Raw genomic sequence first — 25943 nt, 5'->3', positions numbered from 1 at the left:
AGGGTAGCAGGGATTAAGATAACAGCGTTCTGGATTACACGCCCTTACAACATCAAGCTGAAGAGACAACTAACCCTGCAACTTCTTTGGAAAGATTATTTTTAGTGGGGTCATTATTGTGACACCAGCATCTTTTAAGGGAGAGGGGAACTGCTTTGCCAACAGTACAGGACTACTTTAATACAGCACCGAGGAAGCAACTTAAAGTGTGCTTTGAAGACTCTGAGATGAGATGTGTACACAAACCTACCGACCTAAGAGGTTTGAACCATACCTACACTGAGCCTCAAGCTTCATTCCTTGTCCGGACACTATTGTGGAATAGTGGTAATGTGGGCCAGAAGGTCTAGGATAAAGTCCCAACTGCCCCAGAGGGCCTTTTAATCCATTCACAGCATGACGGCAACACTGGCATTTATTGCTCATTCCAGAGGGCACATTCCTGTGGATCTGGAGTCACATGTAGTCCAGCCTGGAAAGGATGGCAGTTCCCTTCCCTCAAGAGCATTAATGAACCAGATGGACTTTTTCAACAATGGATTCATGGACACGGTTAGACTCTTAATTCCAGATTTTTGTTGAGTTCAAATTCCACCATCTGCCCTGGCAGGATTCAAACCCAGGTTTTTGCAAGGTACTAACCTGGAAATGAAACGTCTGGATATCAAACCTACAGCTCAGCGAGCAAACCTCCACCCTAAACCCCCCCCTCAAACCCAGGAGCCCAGTACAGTCCAGTGATAATACCACTAGGCCATTGCCTTCCCTAAATTGCATAATAATCTATCCAATCAGGTTGATTCAAAATGTTTACAAAACACCTCCATATTGTTTCAGATAGATAAGTGTATGCAAATAAAAGATAATTGAAAAAAAATCCTAGCAGGGAAATGAGAAGACTTTGTTATGATCTGGAATAGATATTTTTGAAAAGGAGGTGGATGAACAGTCAATAATAACCATCAAGAGGGAATAGACATATACTTGAACAGAACATATTTATAGGACTAAGGAAAAACAGCAAAGGGTGAGAGTGGGGATAAATGGAGAGCCCTTTCATTAATTAAGTTAATTAATGAGCATGTGCATGACAGACTGACTGGCCTTCTTCTGGGGTGGAACATTCAATTTCTAGGAGTGCTCGAATATAGGTGCCCTGAAGGAATTACTGTTGAGTTTTTTTTTCAGTCACGCACAAACTGAAAGATCTAAGAAAGGGCAGGCATTGAGAAAATGGGGAATTTGAGAGTGTAGCTTAGTATTTCTTTGTAGGATATAGCTGGAAGGCACCCGAGCCAAAAACCATTAATGTTGTTTGCTGGAAGACCTCTCGGATGTAAAATAGTGATTAGATTTCTGTCTTTATTTTCAGACAATGTTTGGTCAGTAACAAACTGGCACTTAGGTGAGTTGGGGGTCCAGGCTAATAGCTGAAGCTGTCTATGCAGTGGGGTTCAGGGCTGGCTAGACTGAACAAACTCTCTGGGGAGTAGTATCTGAAGTGAGTATGCACCCAAAAACTCCATTGTTTCACCACGTAAACTGCAAAACCACAAAACCTGAACACCTCCTCGGTTCCAGAGATATCTGATTACCTTTAGAACTGGAGAGGGATTATATAAAGATTCATTTTCAGGTATTGCCTCTCTCAGAACAGCAAAGGACTGACGAGGCCTCCACTACTGCAACAGTAGATTTGACAGATTAGGATTAATGGACATTGTTTAAAGAAGAGAAGAACTACAACAGGTCATCAGTCATTTTCCTTCTTCACAGTTGTCTCAGATCTAATGATTATTTCCAGAATTTTATGGCTTGTGTTATAATTGATGCAATGATTGAGTGTTACAATATAATTAAACAGATTGCCAGCGAAGGACAGGATTAGACTCAGTAAATATAATAACACATGCATTTATAAAGCACCTTTAGTGTAGTAAATGGTCTTAAGACAGTTCATAGAACAAATTACCAAACAAATCTTGACACTGGGGTCACATAAGGAGATATTAAGAAATGTCTTAATGACATGGAGGTTAAACTGTAATGATTATATTGTGATTATGTTTCTGTCTATAGATGTATTAACTTAAATTTGGCTCCATTGCCTATTCAGTCAGTAGGTCTGCACATTATGAATATCTTCACTCCCTCTCCTATCACTACTTCAAAAGAAAGTCATCAGAATCTGGTTCTATTCATATGATCGAGGCTTTGGTCACATTTCCAACTCAGTCACAGTGGCAAAGTGGGGAGGTCTGAGAAATTCAGTCCCTTGTGATAATTAAGGATTTTATACAACTAAACAGTATTTAGTTTGATACAAAGAGCAACGTATGGTTTCTTTGACGCTCATGGCTCTCCTGCACATTATTTGACAAAATTTCCAATGCCTTGTTCTTGTAAATTAATAACAAGAGGAACCACTTGCACGATTTTTCTTCTTCTGTGAAAAGGCTGCCCCTTTAAGTAAGATGACAGGAACTGGCTAGATTTTATTACTGATCCTTTTAGGATAAATTTGTGAATAGACAAAAAAAAAAGATAGGTTTGTGAATGAAAGAATACAGGGTTGTATTAACAATGGCACAGCAGAACAGCTCTGTACACTTTTTTTTGACAGTATGAACCCAGCACTGCTCTGTTATCTACTCATTCATGAGTAAATGTTGTTTCTAAATGTTGTTTTCTCTGGACTCCATATTTATTATAAAATGAAGATTGCTTTGCATGTCAAAATAGATCCTCTGATGCTCTGTGGAGTATCTGATTAACAAAATTGATTTCCCATAAGGACGTCAGTTCTTTCTATTCTAAGAAATATAGTGACTTATTCCTCTAGTAGGTGAATAAGAAAGCGTGACCTTAAAGGTAGAAATAAAAAAGAAAATGCTGGAAAAATCTCAGTCGGTTAGGAAGCATCTGTACAGAGAAAGACACTGAGTTAATGTTGCAGGTTTATGACCTTTTATCCAAAGCTTAAAATTACAATTAAGCTGTTCAGCGTTGATGTGAAAATATACCTCTTTACAGAAATGGTAGTGGAAATATGGAACTATAAACACAAAGAAATGTTGAGGCTAAGCCAGTTGGAAATTTCGAAACTTTATTAGATTTTTCTTGGGTGAGCTATAGTTCAGCTGTGAACAAGCTTCAGGCACTAGATAAAGTCTTCCAGTTTCTGTTTTTAATAACAAACATTCTGGTAAAACATGTTGCCTCTGAGTTTATTTTGTTCTTATTCTTAATCCAATAGTGCTCACTGAATGGAGGCCAGTTTGTTTCTTTTCCCTTTGTGTCTTCAGCCTTCAATGTTTCACTATATTCTCCAAGGCTGAGGACCCAAGTCCCAACCCTTGCTCGTAAGAGTGCCAAAATGAAGAACAAAAGAAGGTCCATCTGTGGCTCAGTTGATAACCCTCTCACCTCTAAGTCGAAAGATTGCGATCCATAGATTTGAGCCATAATTTAAATTGACTCTCCTGCACAGTATTGGAACTGTGTTGTATTGTCAGAGGCACCATATTTCAGATATTAAGCCAATAGATCAAAGGATGCTGTTTTAAAGAAGAAAGGAAAGTTTTCCCAGGTGTTACAGCCAATATCTATCCATCAGCAAAGATCATTAAAGCAAATTATCTGCTCATTATCTCATGGATGTTTTTGTGCAAACACGTTTTGCACATTACAGAAGTAACTACACTCTTGAAGAAAGTACTTGGTTGTGGAGCATTGTGGGATGGTCACTTTTTAGGAGATACACTATTTAACTGCAAATCATTTTCTTTCCTCATTCCCAAGCCATGTCCCGGTCGAGCTGTTTACCTGCTGTATATGTGAATTCATCTACTACTTTATTTTCCAGTGGAGATTTTCTTTCCTGCAATTCTTATCCTTTGTTGTTAATTTAGTTCAGGTATTTATTATTGCAAAATTGATTTAGAGATTAAATCAAATTAAATTTTACAATGTCAACTGTCACAGTGTCATTGCTAACTCTGATCTTTAGTGGTTCCTCAATATCTCTTGAGATCAGTCTCTTAAATCCATTGCCACCTAACATGTATACATATATATTCAAAAAAGCCCCATGGACAAATGCATCCTCTGTGCCTGGTGTCTCTTAGCTGGTATGAATCTGGAGGTGAAGTAATTTTCGTTACATGTCTTTTTCTTCTTGTCTTGAGCTGATTCACGTCCTCATTAGTGCTTCTCTCACTGAAAGAAACAGACAATAATCCAACCTCCGTGTATCATTTTCAGATCTTTCATCATCTGAGACTTCAAGGTGACAAAAGAAATTATTATACACTGTCGTATAGCAATTAGTGAAGGTGAATAACCCCGTTGAATTCCACTAAGCGCTGTATTAAATTAAGAAGTCTTGTCATTAAAGTGGGACTACTAGGTGAGAGGTTAATTCAATTCCTCATATAGATTATTTAATGAGGAGAGTTCCATTTCATTTTGCATGCAAGTAAATTATAATTTTAATAAATAATTTAAAGTAAATTGCTACTAGCCATGATTAAGAAAAATGTTAAGATTGGGACCAGGTTCAATGTGGCCTCTGTTAAACAAATTGAGGGCAGCATATTGGGATGTTATTATGGACCCAGTACTGGGTCATTTCTTCTGGGTTCTTTTGCTCCACAGCTCACACTTTGGTAATCCACATACCACACAGCTATGACTTTTGCCTCAGACTGATTAGACTGTGAATTCAAGGCCTTTTCCAGAAGCAGTGGGCGAATATTCCAGGTTAACAAGACTGAGAAAACATTACCCTATTGGGGGCAAAGCCTAGGACAGAGGGATGCATCCCATTGTGCTCAGATGTGGGGCAAGTCGGTTGCACTTGGGTCAGAGGTGGAGGCCCAGGCCAGGGGCCTGAGATTTCTGACCCTTCCCCTGGTCAGAGGTGCCAACTTTCAGAGGAGACATTGTCTGCCTTGGGAGGGTAGATGTAAACATTCCTGTAGTTATTCTCCACAGAAGGGCCTAGCAGTTTTTCCTTGATAATATTTCTCCCTCAACAGGCATCACTGAAACAAATAATTGCTGTTTGTGGGAGCTTGCTGTGTACATATTGGCTGCAATGTGTCATTTGTTATAATCCTGACCACAATTCAAAATTACTTCACTGGGTATATGAACGCAAACTGTCTTGCCACCTTCAATGATTTGCGTACATACACGCAAAGTGCCTCTAACCTTGCACTGCCATCAGAATCGTATGCTTTATTTTATATATCATTTCACACCACTGGGCATTCAATTTTATCTGCTGGTTTTTAATTATTTCCACCAGTCTCTCTACGACCTCATGACGTCAGTCACTGTCCTGCTCACAGTACTTCCAAGTTTTCTGTCATTCGCAAATTTTGAAATTGCGCCCTGTCCAACCATGTTAGGTGTGGATGTCCTGTTCTGGACCACTTTAGGAATGATGTACGGGCATTTGAGAGGATGTAGAGAGTATTTATGGGAGATTTTTCTCCAGAGTAAGAATTTTCAGTTAAGTGAATCGATAGGCAGAGCTGGGACTGCTTTCCACAGAAACGAAAACATCGAGAGGAGATTTGATAAACGTCTTCATAACTGTGTTGGGACTGGACGGTGTATGTAGAGAAAAACATTGGTGAAACGATCAAGAGCCAGAAAACATTGACTTAAGGTGAATAGCAAAAGAACCAGAGACAACATGAGCAAAAAGCACTTTACACAGTGAATAGTTAGGATCTGGAATGCACTACATGAGGGTCAGTCACAGCTTTCGAAAGTGAATTAGATAATTATGTGAAGAGAAAAGATTTGCAAGATTTTAGCAAAAACCCAGAGGAGTGAGAATAGGAGAGTTCCTCTCATGTAGAATCAGCAAGACCATGACTGGCTAAATGGTCTCCTTGCGCGCTGTATACATTCACTGCATGTTTGATAAAGCATTTAACAATGTCCTGTGGCCTTAAAAGACACTTTATAAATGCAAGTCTTTCTTGATATGTCCAAATGGGGTTGCTGTTAGATTTTTGTAAGGCTGCAACTGTGCAAAGTGATCCATTTGATTTATGAATGGGAATTAAAAACCTTCACAGGTTCCAGATCTGATTGTTTGGTGGTGAGATCTGTTTGAACATGTCTATGTGTGGGTTTGCCTGGTTGCAGTGATGGCATGGGCCAACATGATCGAAAAGCCTGTGAAAACCCACCAAGCTAGCTTTAACATGCTGCCTGATTTTCAGAGGCTACACCTGAGTGTCGGAACCTCTCTGCAGATTGAGCATGTGTCAGGATATCTCCAGAACCCTTCCCTTATCCAGCCTGCCCATTAAAAGGAAATGAGAACATATCGCATGCTACATGCCCAGAATTTGCTGATATGCATGGCCTATTGAGTAAGGCTTCTGGCAGATCAAGATATAATGCCAAGATAAAATTCCAACTTTCCAACTTGACACTGCCCTCATGACCTGTCCCATCTGTCCACCTTCCTTCCCACCTACCCGCTCCACCCTCCCCTCCGACCCCCACCTCCATCTCCCTATTGCACTCTCAGTTACCTTCCCCCCAGCCCTACTCCCCTCCCATTTATCTCTCCATCCCCTCGGTTCACAAGCCTCATTCCTGATGAATGGCTCTTGCCCAAAATGTCGATTCTCCTACTCTTCAGATGCTGCCTGACCTGCTGTGCTTTTTCAGTACCACGCTCTCGACTCAAGATATAATGCCTAGCCTATGCAGAGTTGGGTGGACGGTGACCCAAGCCTGTGAAATCAGAGACCGGCTCTAGTCGCCCACAACCTACCCAATGTTCTGGCTTCTGGGGCAGGTTGATCTCAATCACTGCACCAAGAGTAGCCAGGCTTTCAGCAGTGTAGGCCCTAATCTCTGTAATTCCCAATTTAAACTCTCCATACTTCAATTTCCGCTCCATTCAAATGCTTGTTAAATTTCTTTAACTGAGCTATTGGTTATTTTTCTTAAACATATATCCTTAAATAGTTTTATGCCCTATTTCGTATTTCTGGAATGTTTCACTCCGTAAAACTGTGTTTTAAATGGAGGTTCCTGTTGTCAGCTATGTCAGAAGAAGACAGAACACAAAGATTGAGTGAAGTTGTTCTATAACACAGTGCTGAGATTAATCCTTCTTTTTTTGTGTATGTCTAATCTGGTATTGCCTCACTGCCTGATTGCCATTGTCACATGGTGTATGATACAAAATAATAACTGCATTTAGTTTTGTCAGCCTGGTCTTGTGACTGTTCTTGACTTGTGAATTATTTGTGGTGTGAGTCAAAGGGACGTTTCATAAATAATCAAAAAAACAGAAGAAATTGCAAACTTGTTCTTCAAATTGAAAGAAAAACGGTGGTGTCAATTCGAGTACAAGGAGAGGAATGGAAGGATGGGAGAGGTTTTTTTAAGTTAATTGAGATGGGATGTAGGCTTCACTGGCTAGGCCAGCATTTATCGTGAATTCATCCCGAAATGGTGGTGATACCTTCTTCAATCACGGCAATTCATGTGAAAAAAAAGTTCCCCTTTGAGGTAAGATCTGTTCTGATGCCTCTTTGTGTCGCAACATTGAAGATGGATTTGGGCTAGAAATCTGTCTCACAAGGTTACGTTTGCTTAGCTGCTATTCTACACAGCCTGACTGTAATTAATGAAATTAAGTATCAGGTATTGCATAGTGCAGGCAGCCAAACCAGCACTGTCCATTTTAAGATACCATCTGAGAAACATTTCAGGCCACTTGTGTTGGACATGCTGCATGTTGGTTGGAACAAAATGGCACCTGTCCATTGTTGAGTGTCCACATAGTCACAATATTCAAAGAAGATATTGGCAAAGTCAGATGGTTTCTGGAGGTCCAGATGGAGCAGGGCAGGGTGTAGGTTTGATGGAGTCTGGTCAGGACTTTGATCTGGAAAATTAACCTTTGCTTCATGTTTCATCAGTTCACTTCACAGTGGAGCTGATAGACCCTTTGAAATTTACTTTGGTTAGTGTTGCAAAGGTAAACTTCAAATGAGACCCTGTTCTAATTCTGCCTTTCCCTGCTTGATCTGAACATCGAGCAATAGAGGTTCCCTATGTAACTTCCCGACACTTTAACTGGGATCAAGTCATCTCAGGGTAGATGTTAGTCTGGGCTTAAACATCTGAACTTAAATCATGGATCTTACCTACATCATCAGAGTGAGCTGCTCACGTCAATTACACTGCCACAGGCATCTTGCCCCAGGAGCCAAATTAACAGTCAGAATGCTGACAACAGGCACCTTTGGAAGCAAGGAGAAGCAGGAGTGGGGTTATATCAGGTAATAGGGCCATAGAGTCTTTAGTTGTGGGGCCAAATGACGTAACAGATTTGAGATAGACTGTTCCACTGCTAAGTTCCCAGTTTTCATCCATTGCAAGCCTAAAAATTAAGTACATATTTAGTCTTTTTTACTCTAGTTTGCACCAAGGAAATGGCCAAAGGAACCTCCCTTTAATCATTGTGCAGACTCTACATTCAGACACTGTGAGATCTAAAATAATCTAAAGCAGATTTTGTGAACTGAGAGATGGTGATGGATGTTCACTTATATTCATGAGTTCAACTGACAAAAGGAAGTTATTTTTGTTTATGAGTTTCACAACAAAGTTTAGAGGGATTAACCTCTTCTCGACCTCAAATATAGTTCAGGAAATACTAAGTATAAAAATGATTGTTTATTTGTTTTTGTATTTCACTTTAAATCTTGCATTGCTATCTGAATCAACATCATTTTCTGTTGCTTAATTTCAAACTATTTTAAAAATGTTAACAGAACAGAGCTGTGACAACATGCACAAATGACCAATTTACAATGAAGAATTAATACATTTTTGTTGCCTTCCTCTAAGATGTCTGAAGTAGTTTTCTTCACTGAATTGCTAAAATAAGCTGTATTGGAGTAAATACTTGTTCATGAATGATACTGAATATTGTTAGAACCTCATAGAATCCCTAGCGTGGAAACAGGCCATTTGGCCCACAGATCCTCCAAAGAGTAACCCACCCAGAGCCATATTTACCCCTGACTGACACACCTATCCTACACATCCGTGAACACTATGGGATAATTTAGCTTGGCCACTTCACCTAACCTTTGGACTGTGGGAGGAAACCAGAGCACCCGGAGGGAACCCATGCAGACATGGGGAGAATGTGCAAACTCCACACAGTTACCCGAGGCTGGAATTGAACCCAGGTCCCTGGCACTTTGAGGCAGCAGTGCTAACCACTGAGCCATCGTGCTGCCCTTAACCACTGCGCCACTGCACCACCTTGAAGCACTGAACCACCGTGCTGCCCCTTTTACAACATGCCCACTGCAAGTGGAAGGTAATTTTTGCATTGGTCCTGACTTCCAGTCCTTTCACTTCAAAATTATGTGCATTTGTCCAGTGTGTGTGGAATTTATAGATAGGACTCCTCAGCAATAGCATACGTTTATAAAAATTGTCCTCAAGTTTTGACAACAATGATCAAGTGTAAAATTGCAATTTTTACAAGTGCTGTTACTTTGTTTTTGTGGCCTTCAGCCAATTATTGTGTGTGAGAGCTTTGTTTAAGTGCAGTTCCCCTGTATTATGCCAAATCTCATATATGTGCTGTGCTGCTGGATTTTGTCACACGCGTGTTGTTGTATGCATCACTGGAGCCTTGCTAATACTGACTCATCTAGAATAATGCGTTGTTTTGAATCTGGTAAAGGTACAATGCTGCAGATGCCTATTAATTACCCGGAAATCCCACCATAATCTCAGGAATTTAAGTTCAATTGATAAAGCAGACCTAGAATTTTAAAAAAAAACTGTTATGGGTAATGACCGGAAGAGTAAAGGACTTTCAAACAAAACCATCTGATTCACAATGTTCTTTAAAGAAGGCAATCTATTTTTCTCCAAACACTGTCTGTCCAGAGTGACAGCAATATGTTTGACTCCAAATTGTCCTTTAAAATGACCTAGCAAACCTTTCAGGAGGATTCAAAAAGACACTCCATCAATTTCTCAAAGGCAATTGGGGATGGACAATGAAGTGATGTCCCATCTCTGAATGAATTTTAACAATGTGCCATGATGCATTGTTAGTGAATATGGCACATATTTGCACCCAGGAAACTGGGTTATATTACATAACCACTAGAAGAGGTCCCATTTATATAGGGTATAAGTCGAATCAGTTACTTTAGAACTGACATTTACAAGATGTATATGAAAAATGAAATTGGATAGTGCTTCATTCACAGAATATGTTTAAGGAACATTTACATTGAGTTATCAAAGCACTTGTACATGTCCCAAATGTGTAATACCGGTCATTGGCAACAATGTTTTGTCTTGGCTGCGCATGTGCACGTCTCCAGGACAATCTGTAACATACTGTGGAAGGAACAGACAGGCTGTGTCCCATGTAGCAATCTTAAAGGGGCTGCGCAATGCAACAACTCAGCTAAGCACAGCTAGGAGAGGTTACAAGGGACAGCGACCATCAGCTAAGAAACCCAACGGTAGGCAGGCCCAATTCCAGGTCAGGTTTGGGAAGGATGAAGGGAAAATACTGCCCAAAGAAATATCTATCTCCCTTTAAGTTCTTCTATTCTCCATCATCATTGTGTACTCCATTTGAGTATTAAGTGTTAAATCTATAAGAAGATCTGTATAGTGATTCCAAGAGTGAAACAAAGCTTCAATTGAGTGAGATAACAAGCTATGATCTTGCTTTAAAAACACCAGGTTTCCAGACGTGAGTAAACAAGACAATATCGCAGGCATTATTCTTATCGTCATGTTGTACAGTTGACGCTGTAGCACTAGGTGTGGGCATAGAGGGTAAAATTACAGCTGCAATTATACACCTTCCATTTACATTGCGCGTCTACAGAAGAAAACATTTGAACACTTTTCCAAAAAGCAACAGGCCAGGCTATACAACACTACAGAGTCAGAGCAATGGAGAGTCTAGAGGGATTATTTCAGTGTTTATAGAGATTATAAATATAGGGAATAATAAAGCTATTAAGGAATTTAAATACAAGAAAGAGAATCTAAAGTTGAGAGGCTTCAGAATTTTAACAGCTGTAAGATCCCATTTAAAGTTTTCAAAACTGCTGTGATGCCAGATGGTGAGAAAGATGGGCGGGGGCTTGGAGACTGAGAGAGCAGGCAGCTGTTTGCACTGCAGGGTCGGTAATAAGTAACAATTACCTTTTCATTGCCATATCTGAAGGAGTAAGCAACCCGCAAATATAACTCAGTTAGGTTATGCCACCATTTTAAAAAAATCTGAAGGATTTAAAGGGGCCTGTCATCTCTGATCACACAGAGCTGCTCACCACCTGAACTTACAGGTTGGCAGTTTGGGGATTGAAGTCAGTGTAGGTCAGCGATGGCTGGGCTGACGTGTGAGGCCTTGGCTGTGGGATGGGAGACGGACATTAAAATGTACACAAACTGACATTTATGGGGAACCAGGGAAGGAGAGCGATGTGGATTGAAAATAGGGTACCAACTAGGGAACAATGGAATAGCTGAATCTGAAGGTGATAAAATCAGGAAATAAGGCTTCTATTGCTGCCTATTCCTCATGAAAAGACAACCATGAAGTTTCAGATGATATGTAAAATCTGTGAATTTTCTGTCAAAATGGGGATTCTGATTCTCAGATTCAAATCTTTTTATATTGTATTATAGAGTCTAAATTGTTTTAACTAAGTAACTGCCATGTTACACACTTCTTTTGCATTTTCTCAACCTTATGGTCTTTCTCTCTATTTAATTCAAGCTTCAAACATTAATGTGTTAAATGTTTGTACTTTATTTAATAAATATCAAAAAGTGTGGCACTGGAAACGCACAGCAGGTCAGGCAGCATTCGAGGAACAGGAGAATTGACATTTCGGGCATAAGCCCTTCATCAGCAAGCCCCCACATTCAATGTCTCTATCAATCTTGCATCAATCTCTCAAACTGGCATTCACACATGTAGCTCATTGTTCTTTCACTTATTCTTTCCAATGCACTCTCTTGTCCCTTCCTTTTTCCAAGATCAGTTGGAATTCCCTCATTCCCTTAGTTGTACCTACTCATTCTTGTTCATACAATTGCTGCCTGGGCAGTTCAGATTTCATTTCATAAGCATCATTCTGCTGTTCGTTGAAAGTCCAAGATAAAATTCATGTTTGAAAGTACGGTGGCTTTAAGGTTTGTTCAGTTCTGTTTCTTTCTTTACTCAAACAGAAATCTCCAGTGGCTTCCCGAGCGTCATGTCAGTAGCTTCGCCTTCTTCCCCAGGTGGGCCCAATGGTATTATTAGAAGTCAATCTTTTGCAGGATTCAGCGCCCAGCAGGAAAGAAGATCGAGGTAGGTGCATGGACATGATCTAAGTGTTTGTTTGCAATAAATCTTCATATTTAAATGCATACAGAGAGCACTGTGCCTTCACAGTAATCGCCTCGATAAGACTTGGTTCACTGGTCTCTGATGACTGGTTATATTTCTGCATAGGAATATCAGCAGCTTGTATGCAGACCTTTCCAAGTTGCCCTTGAAATGAGTGTGAAACAGAAATGATTGGATCTGAGTAAGGTCGCCATGGTTTCAAGCAGTAGGCTTGGTTTTGGTGTTCCTTGTGTACACTGAGTTCAGAGAATCACAGAAGGAGTTCATTATGCTTGTGGTGCCAATATTGGCTCTTTGAAACAGCAGTTATGCTTAGTCCCATACCCTAGCTTTTATTCTATAGCTCTGCAGATTCCTCATCACTCTCCTGCACCCAACTCCCTTTGAAGGATTTCATGCAAATCAGCTCCCATCACCTTTGCAGGTAGTCTTTCTGATCCCAATCAATCAGAGTGAAAATATTTCTCCTCACCTCTGCTCTTTCACCAATGATTGGAATCTATGATTTCTAGTTTGCTCCTCACTCATGAGATGGATTGTTTAATTTTTCCTCAATTCAATTTAGACATTGCATCATCTTGAAAACCCCATCTACATTATTTCTTGACTAGCTGTGTTCCAAAGAGAACAATCCAAACTTTAGCATTCTCTCCTCACAATTGACTGTCCCCATTGCTGGTGATTTCTGGTAAATGTTCTCCACTCACTTTATAAAGTTTTAGCGGGCAGAATCTTCCATTGGGATTGCAAATACAGAGGCCCACACTGCCTTTTCTAAGGAATGCCATCCAAAACTTCTGGTGGGTCTTCATTTGGAATGAGGTGCTGGGGTCAGAGGTCTTGAGTGTTGAGTGTTGTCAGCAGGAGGCAACAGCTCATGTGGACAGCATCACCACAAAGGAAACAATCTTAGAGCAGCCCCAGAGTCCCAGGACTAAGACTGGTGATGTTGGGGGTTGGCGTATGATGGGATTGTGGCTCTCAGCAGTCACGTCTCTCCATCCGATGTCGATGCCCTCAATCGGGCACTGATTGCCTTTGATCATGGGCCTTCCCCATTTTGGGAAGGCTGCAATTCAGGAAATCCTCTGCTGGGTTCATCCCAGTACAATGGACAGTCCTTAAATGGTCCTTAATTAAGGGCCTCAGTTGGTAGCTGGATGGGAAGCTTGACCATTGAGATTTACACCCAGAATCTAATTATCAAAAAGGTAGGTAAAAGTTGAGAATGCTTGCTCAGTAAATACCCTTTCCATCTCCTACCTGACCACCAATGGGAACTGATGTTCCCTGCCTGCCTCTTTCCTGAAGGGTAGTGAGCAGAATCATTCACAGCCCTCCATCAGAGGCAGGAGAGCTTTCATTACTTGGGTGTATTCTACACCTTTAGTGTGAACCCACATAGTAAGGGACAGGATTTCTCATATCTCAGGCTACCTGTCTGCCACCCAGAAGGCTGGAGTTACTGGCTGCTTTGCAACCATTTGGCACTCGGCTGATTAATTGACATCTCCCACTGAGGGGGAGCTCCATCTTGGATTGCTGGAGATGAGGGGGGTCCATTTAAAGACAGCCACGACCTTGTGGTGAAGCGTGTCTTCAGTGGGCACTTAAGAATGGCCATTGAGGCAATATGAATGTCTCAGTAGGCCTCAAGTAAAGCATGGGACTTGCCCTGAAATCCATAAAACAGGTGATAGACTGGGGGCAGGTGCATATGTAAAAACAATGACTGCAGATGCTGAAAATCAAATACTGGATTAGTGGTGCTGGAAGAGCACAGCAGTTCAGGCAGCATCCAACGAGCTTTTGCCCGAAACGTTGATTTCGCTGCTCGTTGGATGCTGCCTGAACTGCTGTGCTCTTCCAGCACCACTAATCCAGCAGGTGCATATGTGGCAGGTTGGCCAATGTGCTACAGCTTACAAACGTGCACACACCATCTCTGATCCAGGCACGGACACAAACACACACACATAGACACAATCATAGACACACACAAGCACACACTTCAGACTATTGTAAAACGGCACCAGTGCTTTTATAACCAACCTGTCAACTTGCCCTGCTATGTTTAAGGATATGTGTATGTGGACATCAAAGTCTGTTTTTCATCGACATATGAAAATTGTGATATTTATTGTATATCCTCTTTCCATATTTATCCTGCCCCAAGTGCTTCATTTCACACTTTTCTCATGGAAGATAATCTTCCATACTTCAGCCCATGTTCCCATCTGCATCCCTTGAAGCATAAAAATATCATCACCATTATTTCAGATGATCAAGTGAGACAGGAGACTATGATTCACCAGGCAGACGGCCACAGAGATTTTTGCCCTTGTCACACCTCACAGAGCTACTCACTATGCTCTGCCAGTAGCTGTCAAAGTCACCGCGGATTTGAGCTCCTTTGTTTCTGGTTTCTTCCAAAAGTCAGCTTCTTGGCGTTTCACAATGGCTGCACAACATTACACATCACTGATCTTTGATGCTCTGTGTTAGAGCTGGACAGTACATACAACTGCAGGCAGAAATGTTGTCCCCCGGCACAAAGGGCAAAGGCTTTCGTTGCCAGCTGCAGGGCACCATAGATGGCACCCATATGACCATCAAGACAGAATGTGAAGAGCTAGTGAGATACATCAACAGGAAGCATTTCCACTCTCAATGTTTCTGTGATGTAAGACCACAGCATGAGCTTCCCCCACATGTCTGCTTGCTTCCCTGATGGTTTCCATGACCCTTTCATCCTCCTCCAGCTTAGGTTGTCGTACCTCTTCATTCCACCTCCCCCAAACTCTCTGGATCGATCTAAGAGGTCATGTGATTTGGAAGAGTCCCTGTGAGTGAAGTGACGTGGAACTCTTGGAAATGCCTGTTGAAGATAGAGCCTGGAATATTCTTATAGCAATGAAGGATCACAGTGATTATTGCTATTCCCTCGCACTCCTTTACCATGTCATTCCTGTTTTGTTGTCCCACTTTAACAAAAGGAGTGTGCCACTGGGATGCCTTCTGCCTGTTACTGTGCACCTGTTTTCCTTGGGGCCTGGATCGGGATTTCTAATGACATCAATGAATCGGTGTCCATAGTGCTGGGGATTCCTGGGGCAATGGCTGGATCGGAATGGCCTGGAGATCAGAACACATTACAGCAACTCTGAAGACCTTAACAAATGATTTTATTGTCACATGTATTTTGTCACCACCATCCGGCACTATTTTGGATTACAAAATGAATAAAAAGCAATTATTTAAATTGAACTTCATCTTCTGTTCAATTGACAGAAAGAATTTAAGCATTTGACAAGACGCTGAACATTATTTCTTTATATTTTTCTGTTTTTATATTTTTCTGTCAATTGAACAGAAAATGAAGCTCAACTGAAGTTAATATCTTCTTATTCTTTTTGTAATCCAAAATGGCACTGGATTGTGGTGACAAAACACTTTTCATTGTATTTTCCTAAATACATTGACAATAAAATTATTCATTCATTTATAAGCATTGGGACAGTTGAAGTCAGAAATGTAAGCTCACCCAAAATACTGGGGATACTGGAAATCTGAGAAATGTAGAAGATCAAACAGCTTCTGGGGCAGAGAACAGCATACTATGCAGGAAATGCAGATAGTCTGAATGTTTTCACAGAATGTGGTCCATCTGTTTCAGAACAGGAGGAAAACCCAATCACATGTTCACATGTGTGCAATGTGAATGGTATTTAAGAGATTCACTCCTAGAAAATGATTTTGCTCTCAGAATTGGTTTATTGTCCAAGGACAGTTTTTCAGAGCTTTTTCACTTGATGGAGTTCAATGTTCTGAGTACACAAAATGGCGGCAGCAGATAATGTGCATAACTGAGAACTTGATCAAAATTATTCACCATATTGGCACCATTCTGTTTGTATGTGAAATCATAACTTGTTAGTTTAGAAAACTCTCACTTCGTATCCATGAAGGCTGAGTTAAATCTCAACTATTCATTCTTCAGGAAATCACGGCAGCAGTGAGCAATCAGCCCAATGGCATAGATTAACTTTTAGCCATTTAACAATCCTACAGTATTCCTAGTGGGGCTTATGATGTCTGCTTGCTTACATTTTAATGCAGACCATATTAAGAGAATATTTTATGTTTACATTGTTAGTTTGACGTTATTGATCTTCACCCTGCTACTAACTATTATAATATCTTCATTCTCTGGTTAATTCCAAATTGATTGTTGCTCCTCTTCTTGTCTGTCTTTAATGTGTCCTTTTTTTAATAAATGATTATTTTCGCTTCTGAAATTTTCCTACATTGCAAACAGTAGCAACACTTTAAAAATACTTATTTGACTATAAAACACTTTGAAAATTCCTGGTCCAAACAAACTGCATAAAGCACTATATAAACGCAAGCTTTCCTTCATTTTCCTGACTTAGTGGCCCATCATTGTTGAACCAAACAATTTCATTCTGCCATTCCCTTCCCAACCTCAGCCATAATCTTGCTCAACTTGGACCCAAAACCATCTAAACCCCAAAGCCACCCTATTCCACCCCCCATCCCCACCTCTGGCAGATCTGCCACCCCATTTGAGTTATACTGATAGTGCCATCGGTAACGGCTCCATTTCACTGATGTGATCTCCTCATAGGTCTCACTCATTCATTGCAAATAACGGAGCTCTGAGGAAACCACAGGGAAAACTAAAGAAAATGAATGCTTCATCCTATAAGAACAACTGCACACCCAAAGATGTGGAGCCAAAGCGAATGGAGGAAGTGTACAAGTCTCTGAAGATAGGTCTAACGTAAGAACTTCAAAATCTTCAAATTGATGAACTTCGTATTGACCATTGCCAGTCATAGAAACTGTTGTCAGGTCAAGTGCAGTAAGTAATGTCTTTGAGTTACATAGATTCTAAAGGAGTTATAGTCATTTTCTGTTGGGATTCCTGTTTGTGGAGATGAGCCAATAATTTAGAAATACCTGCCCATCCACAGCGAATCAATTAATCTTTAAGTGACTGAAGATATATTGAGAAGTAATTAACCTTTAAATGATTTTGAGATATTAGTTTAATTTGGGAACATGATTGACAGGGACTAGTTGGACCGAAGGGTCTGTTTCCATGCTGTGTGACTCTGTGACTCTATATTCATAGCCATTAAACCTTGGGATCATATTGAACATCATTTGAACAGCAGATATTATGCACATGATTTAAAGTAGATACTAGGAAAGGAATGTGAAGCAACCATTAAGACAGTAATTCATGTTATTTTCAACTCTTTCTCGTATTGTTAAACAGTGAATACCTGGAAGTGCATAATACAGAACTGGACAAGCTAACTACTCAGCTAAAAGACATGAAGCATAACTCCAGACTGGTAAGTGTAAGCCCAAAAGGTAAACAAAAAGAGAAAATGGCAGAAAAACAATGTAAAGACCAATCAGAATCTGTGGAGTAAAACAAAATTAACACCTTTTGGCTATGTGCCCATCATCAGAATCAAATGTCATGAGTTGTAGCCAAAGCAAAAGGTCACAGGTGAAGTCACAAACCTGAGGGGTCAATCTTGTTTCTTTCCCCACAGAAGCTGCCAACCCTGATGAGTATCTACAGCACTTTCCGTATTTATACCTCAAGCCATGTTATTTCTCTTACAGATTTAAAAGGCTTGTTGTACATTTGCAGCATTTTCTGGTTTTATTACAAATTTCTAGTTCTTCCTCTTTATTTTACCACTTAATAATGAAATCTTCTGCTGCAAATGTGACATCAAATTTCCGTTTCCTTTTGTTACCTCTCCCCTGAAATTGCTGATTTTTACATGAACTTATAATCCTGCATTTTTTGAATCTGGACAATGAATATTTTGCAGATATCTTCATCCAATCGGATATCAGAAACTAAACACTGTCACAGTTAATTCTACCTTGTCATCATATGCACACCAGAGTTTTCTAAAGCTTGGACTCTAGACAGGAACTGATCAGAGATCCAGCTGATTCTCCTCCGTCTGGATCAAGGATGCTGAGTAGTGGTCAGCTGAGCTCTGTTCAGACCGAGGATTACAGCGAGACCCAGAGAGTTTACTTTCGGAACTCTTAAGTGAGCTGAACAGTTTCGCTTTTACTGCGTAGGCTTACAAACCCTGATATGTTGTGAAATTATACAAATGTATTCGGACACCACAAAATGGTGAAACCTTGAACATCCTGTGAAAATTGGAGTCCTATTGATTCCTGAGTTCAGCCATTAGAAATTCATAATAGTCAATGCCTGCTACTAGGGAAACGTACTGAAATAAAGTGGATAATATGATGAAGTGTAAATGTTTAAGTTTTTGCAGCTGTAAACTTGGTGCACCAGTAATTTAAAACTAGCTAGAGTGAACCCTCACTCGTTTTCCTACAGGTAGAGCTGGTTTTAAACATAGGGTCATAAATATTTCATACAAAATGGAAATTGAATACGACAGGTCATCATTTAACAATGGTATTCTGTTATTTTAACAGCAAATGAAGCTTCCAGTACTTTATTTTGTTATAGGAGAAAAATGCAAGAATTTGAGTTTTCAGTCACTAGTATTAGATAAAGGATGAATCATTATGCTGAGTGTGTATCTTTCATTTATTTTGAGTTATTTTTATTTGACATTAATTCCCCTACTTCACAGTCAATGGTAATTTCATGGATGGCTATTAAGTATTTGGTGAAATTCTATAATCTGAGTGCAACCATAACCATTGAGTGCATGGGTTGGAGGAATAATGTTACAATGTTTGAGCTTGATCTCCAATCCTTATTCCTTTGAGTTGGGGTAAGATATGACTGAATTTACCCTATTAATAACTTGCAAAATGTAAGCAATTAAACTAATTGGCATGTTTTGTACCCGCTGAGTTGTGAAATAAATTTTTCATATTGCTGAATGTTTTTCCTCAATCTTTGAATTGCAGTAAATGTTAGGTTAGATTACAGTATGGAAACAGGCCCTTCTGCCCAACAAGTCCACACCGACCCGCCAAAGCGCAACCCACCCATACCCCTAACCTAACACTACGGGAAACTTAGCATGGCCAATTCACCTGACCTGCACATCTTTGTGACTGTGGGAGGAAACCGGAGCACCCTGAGGAAACCCACGCAGACACGGGGAGAACGTGCAAACTCCACACAGTCAGTCGCCTGATGCGGGAATTGAACCCGGGTCCCTGGAGCTGTGAGGCAGCAGTGCTAACCACTGTGCCACCGTGCCACCCACACACTGTGTCAAACCACACACTGTAATAGATAGGGAGAAGGAAATTCTACCAGAGATCATGGACTTCATTCCAGCAGTTGTAAATGTAACTGATCCAACGCTGGCTGTCCACTGTTTGCAATACTTTTGAATGGTGCTAACTGCTTGTGGACTGACCAGGTTTTGGACTGAGCTCATACCAATAGCAATACGTTACGACGAGTGTACATGGTATAGATAAGATAGATCAATGGGAAAGGAACTGCCAAAACTCCATCTTTAATTATCCCACTCAGCAGTGAGGAATCCAAATGAAGGCTTTTCTCTTTGTCATTTAACATAAATCTCTCCTTGCTGGAAAGCAGTTACTTCTTACTGAGGGAGAGCTCATAATCTCCATCAGGAACCCAGTATGTTTTCAAAATGACTTTACTGAGGTCTAGGAAAAGAATATCGATATGCAATTCAACTTTAAAAGGCATCAAAAAAAGTCTGACATTTTGCAGTGTTTGTATATGATTAGTGATCAGGAGTGGAAGCAGTGCCTTATCTGCCGTCTTATCACGAACATTTGTAGCTGTGAACCTAGCAAGATCAGCAAACTTACAGGTAAGAATTTGTACCTCAGTTGGATACAATGTGGTGCATCTACCCACAGAAGCCATTTTTGAAAAAAAAAGCTTTTGGTGTGCTATTGAACAGAGAATAAATGTAACTCTCTGTTTAGAATTACAGGTTCACATTACCACAGCACTTGTGGATGATGCTATTCTGATTAGGTTGCCAGTTGGCTGCACTTCTCCAATAAAAGCAAAATACTCAGATGCTGAAAATCTCAAATAAAACAAAGTGTTGGAGAAACTCAACAAGTCTTGTCGTATCTCTGGAGAGAGAAACAGAGTTATTGTTTCGAGTCTGCTATGACTTCTTCAGAACTCTGCACTTCTCAAGCTAATCTTTGGGATATGTATTTTGTTCTCAGTTGCTGGATCTTCCTTTGTTTTGCTGGAAGCATCATTTTGCTGTTAAAATAGTAAAATGCCATTGTTAAAAGACACATGTAAATGATTAAGCTTTGCAGCTGTAAATTTGTTGCACCAGTAATCTCAAACTAGTTGGAGTGAACCCTCATTCGTTTTCCGACAGGTGGGGCTGGTTTTAAACATAGGGTCATAAATACTTCGTACAAAGTGGAAATTGAATGCAGCATGTCATCATATAATACTGTATATGTTTTATTTACAGGGTGTCATGTATGAGCTGGATAAGGTGAGTTGCTGTATTTATTCAGCATCTAAGTTGCCTCTATCTAATGAGATTAGCACTGCAATAAATTCTGCTATTTCATGCTCCCAGCAGGAATTTCCTAAAAACAGGGCAATTTGTTGATCATTCCTGTGTCTTAATTAGGAAGTTGCTTGATGGTGCTCTCTCCACCTCATCCCTCCCCATTTTACAGCAACTGATTGAGAGATCTTCATTTGACTTCCTCGTGTTTTTTTATATATGGAAGTGAGTCCAGTTTGGTACAGTATGTATGATGGAACTGGGACAAAATAAAAATCAGTTAAACAATATGAATTGGTTCCCATTATAATGAATTTTCCCAGGTTGCACTCAGCAACTTTGAAACAACCTCATGCAGAGACTCGCTGAAGGAACTTACAAGGGTTGCAAGTCAGTATTCCTGGCAGCACTTAATGTCTGCAGGAATTGTAACGGGTGGACCAGGTAACTGCATTGCAATTCTTGTTTGCAATTCCCTCTTGTGGTCCTTTCAGTCAGCCACTCTAACTGTGGAGGGAGGCCAGCTGCTTGTGTGGGGTTTCTGCCAAAGTTACAGTACCCAATCATGAGCACCTAACAACATTTAGGTGGTAGGTAATAGGAAATATGATAGTAGAGTAAGTAAAGCAAACTGTAATAATGTACATGATTTGGAGATGCCAGTGTTGAACTGGGGTGTACAAAGTTAAAAATCACACAACACCAGGTTATAGTCCAACAGGTTTAATTGGAAGCACTAGTTTTCAGAGCGACGCTCCTTCATCAGGTGGTGTGGAATCACCTGATGAAGAAGCAGCGCTCCGAAAGTTAGTGCTTCCAATTAAACCTGTTGGACTATAACCTGGTGTTGTGTGATTTTTAACTTTGTAATAGTGCAATATTTTTAGGAGTTTTACAGTGATGTAACTAATCAAATGCTTGTATTTATCCATAACATGCTCTTAGGTTTAGTGATTAGTGTTCTATGAACACACTTGCTACAAGATTTTGTCGAAGAAGCAATTGCAACTTAGTGTAAATATTGCAAATAAAAACCAAAAGAACTACAGATGCTGGAAATCAGAAATTGCTGGAAAAGCTCAGCAGATCTGGCGACATCTGTGTAGAGAAATCAGTTAACATTACTCAAACCTTCCTCGAAGCAGAACAGTGAGGAAGGGCCACTGGACCCAAAATGATAACTCTGATTTAACGTCAACTTTAAACATTAACCCACATTTTGGGTCCAGTGGCCCTTCCTCACTGTTCTGCTTCGAGGAAGGTTTGAGTAACGTGAACTGATTTCTCTCCACAGATGCTCCCAGACGTAGAGATTTTTTCCAGCAACTTCTGTTTTTATTTATAAATACTGCAATCTTAGCTCATCTGAACAAATTCAATGATAAAATACTTAGCTAAATGTGACTAATGAAGATATGGAAAAGACATGCAGATGGCCAAGACTCCTTTATGCCCCTACGTTTTTGCTTTTGTTTTGCTTTCATGGACACTGAGATGATTAATCTGCTGCTTACTGCATTATTATTGGCTGCAAAACCTAATGATACATTTGTTTCTCATTACAGCAAATCAAAGCAATTGAGCGATATGTCAGAAGGCTGGAGTTCCATATCAGCAAGGTAGATGTAAATATTAGTACAATGTAACTTCAATTACAGACAACCAATAGACAAGGCTCAAAGTATGTCCAAAGCGAGTTACGAGAAATTGTTTTGGGAGGACAATATCATTATCACTTGGTTTTTCACCAAAGTTATTTGGCTAATCTTTTTGGTATGTCAGTTGTGACTCAGTGGTAACACTCTCATCTCTGAGTTGAAAGGCTGTGTGTTCAAGTCCTACGTCAGGGTATGGAGTACAAAATCTAAACTGGCACTTGATGAAGCACTGAGGGTGAAACTAGTAGCCCATTTGCACCTGAGGTGGATATGAAAAGAAATCCCATGCCGTAGTGAGGAGAGTATACCTTGTGGCTATGGTAAATTTCACCAGCTGACTGTCCAGTTGGAAATTGTCTTCCATCTTCCTCAGTCTGGGTGCAATTGTTAATCCATTGCCAGTGGCTCTGTAACATTCTGCCAGATGTGGTGCAGTATATGCTGTGGGCCACATTACAGCAACAGAAATTGGACAGAATCTTTTCACATCAGATTGGAAAACCTCAGTCCAGTTGGCACATTTCCTAATGTTGGAGTAAAGGGCTGTACAGGTGCTGATTACTGGACAAGACCAACAGACTGAAGGGCCAAACTGGCAGTAGCCCAGAACAGGACAGTGCTGTCATATACATTTTTTTTTGCAAAAGCTATTTAAATTTGACACTGGCTGTTCAGAATAGTTACAGACACCAAGGGGAAAGGTCATTCCAAGGGTTTCACTGCTTCTGACAGCACCTGTTGTTATTTTGTATATTTTACAGGGGATACCCCAGGTAGAGTAATTCTGTGCAATAAACAGGATATGCAAAACCAAGAAATTCACGAGTGAAGTCAATCTGCTGCTGCCTTCATGTTCCTCCTTTATCTGCTCCCTTTGCAATCCGGTTTCACTTGCCAACTCAATGCCTAACCGCCAGTAAAAGTCAAATTCCTTTTTAAAATTTATTTTCTCTGCTTAAACATTTTTTGTTAATGTTTAACACTCATTAACTTTCTCAAGTCAGATTGCCTCAACCACCTTCCCTGCTACCGTGAACTGGATATAGCTTCTAAGGTAGCTGTTGATCAATGACATCAGGAAGGCTTCGGAGAATATAAGAATATTTCATCAGCATGTGTTACACAAGTTTCAAGTTATTCATATCTGTACTGAACATACCCAACTAAAGTGACACATATGTTCAAGTACAATTTGTAGCAGGAAGCAGGCTGTGGCTAAGAGGAAATGTTGCAACAAGTAACAGATATTTGTAATGATTGGCAGTGGTTACAAACATCCCGTCAGGGCAAAGTCTCTAAAATTAACCAGTTCCTGACAGAGCTATTTATATTACTTATTTAAAATAAGATTAAGTCACCATTATCATTAAAAATGCTTTTGCAAGTAAGAGTGAACGTTCCAATATTGATTATGAAGACATACCCATGAGGCATTGATCATGTTTATGAAGTTTGTAGGACAAAACTAAAAGAGATGGCAGGTTGGACAAGTGTGTAATTTAAAATGTAAAATTGTTGAGTTGAATCCATCTGTCCAGTTTGCCACCGAAATGTTGGCATAAGACCTGCAGAAACCCACATACCACAAAACATGATTTTCATTTTCAGGAATATTCCCAGCTGAGACTCCCTCCTCCTCCCCCCCCCCCCCCCCCCCCATCCCCACCAACACACACACACACACACACATATACACGCACATGTACACACACACATGCACATGTACACACACACATACATGCACACACACGCACACGTACACCATTACAGTGTGTACACACATACACACATGTACACACATACACACACACATGTACACACGCACGCACACGTACACGCGTACACACGCGCGCACACACACACACACACACACACACACACGATTTGTTTCATTAGCAGGAGGACAAGTTGTGGGTGCAGGCCACGGCTGGGCAAGCTGAGGCAGGAAAGAGTTTGGAGGCAAGTTGCAACAATTTTGAATTAAGAGTTAGAAATGACTGTAGCATTTCAGGGTTAAACCCATTTCACGACAACAGTTTGGCTTTAAATGAGCATGAATACTAGAAGGTCCTGGCAGTGGTAAGCACTTTCCCTCTCCTCTGCTTCTGCCTCTCAAAGTGGGTGTTGAAGAGACCATTTAATGAGGTGAAGATTGGAAGACTGTGCAAAGTTTGCTGCTTTGAGCCATGGCAGACTGAGTGTGATGACTCTCATTCAACAAAATACTGTAACTGACTGTGGGTACATTCAGCCAATGGTCACCAATGTCTCTGCTCACCTTCAGTTTTCAATATCACACTCTGTGTAATGTACTATCTTTCCATGCTCATCCTGCCAATGTATATCACTTAACAATTATATGCATTGAAACATATCTGTCACTCTTCTGCCCTTTTCACCATTCTACCTGTGTTATCTAGAAGGCTACAACGATCCACATCAGTATCTCAAAAGTATCCATGTTTTGTAGCATCTAAAAACTCTGTAAAACCCACACATCTGCATTTCTTTCAACATTGCACTGAGGTCAGTCTCAATTCTGAATGTGTTTCTTAAAAACCATCTATTAGAGAAGGATCTATTTTATAATAATTATGCTGCAAAACAATGGTTTGGTGGGGGGGGGGGTTCAAATTCATTTCCTGTGTCGTTTCCTGTGTGATTTCCTGCCCGAATGTGCTAATATATCACTTACCTGTGGTTACTTTGAACATCAAAAAATGTTCATTTGACTACAAATTATGACGCTTTTTCATTTACATACTGCTCTGTAAATCTAATAGAGAGACAAGTTTTTTTTTAAAACAATTACTGTTGTATGTACTTCTGTAAACACTGTACAGAAACATTAGATATGTGTAGAACATAGGAACTGATGACCTTATCATGACCTGATCCATGAGAAGGATGTAGTAAAGGCTCTGAGTTTGATGTGACTCATCAAAAACATCAAAGTCAATTGGAGCCGGGGCCAAGCACAAACTGAAGTGGTCCACTGACAGAGGATTCATAATCCATCTTCTCTAGACATTCAATTCAGGTTCGACTTAAAATTAGCAAATTCAAGTGAGAGGTTTCAACTCTACGTGTGAATCTTGTTGTTGAGAGATCAGGGATCTCACCTGCTGGCTGGAGAGTCAGTGAGAGATGCCTCTTTTTTTGGAAGGCCCTCCATACCATGAGTCAAACAGGCAGTACCAATGCCATTGACAGGACTTTCTTTGGAATTAAGACCCTTGGGGCAGAGGTTGGAGGACTTAAGTATCACTGGGGTGGTCGGGGTTACTGCAGGAAGGACAGATGCCACCTGAC

At 40.3% G+C, this 25943-nt stretch overlaps 1 protein-coding gene across 6 annotated transcripts in view; it reads left to right on the top strand.

Moving 5' to 3' along the window:
* ripor2 (RHO family interacting cell polarization regulator 2) overlaps nucleotides 1-25943 on the top strand; it is a 259207-nt gene that overhangs the window by 178869 nt on the left and 54395 nt on the right. For all 6 annotated transcript variants that reach the window (XM_072560835.1, XM_072560830.1, XM_072560833.1 and 3 more), the window contains exons 2-6: nucleotides 12280-12403; nucleotides 17091-17246; nucleotides 17748-17826; nucleotides 20932-20955; nucleotides 22539-22592. In XM_072560835.1, the coding sequence (XP_072416936.1) occupies nucleotides 12306-12403; nucleotides 17091-17246; nucleotides 17748-17826; nucleotides 20932-20955; nucleotides 22539-22592 (411 nt within the window). In that variant the 5' untranslated portion in view covers nucleotides 12280-12305. The remainder of the gene's footprint in view (nucleotides 1-12279; nucleotides 12404-17090; nucleotides 17247-17747; nucleotides 17827-20931; nucleotides 20956-22538; nucleotides 22593-25943) is intronic.

This window comes from Chiloscyllium punctatum, chromosome 41, assembly GCF_047496795.1.
Source record: "Chiloscyllium punctatum isolate Juve2018m chromosome 41, sChiPun1.3, whole genome shotgun sequence".
NCBI classification, from domain to species: Eukaryota; Metazoa; Chordata; class Chondrichthyes; order Orectolobiformes; family Hemiscylliidae; genus Chiloscyllium; species Chiloscyllium punctatum.
Note: the sequence above shows the minus strand (reverse complement) of the source record. Positions and strands in the feature narration are given on the sequence as shown.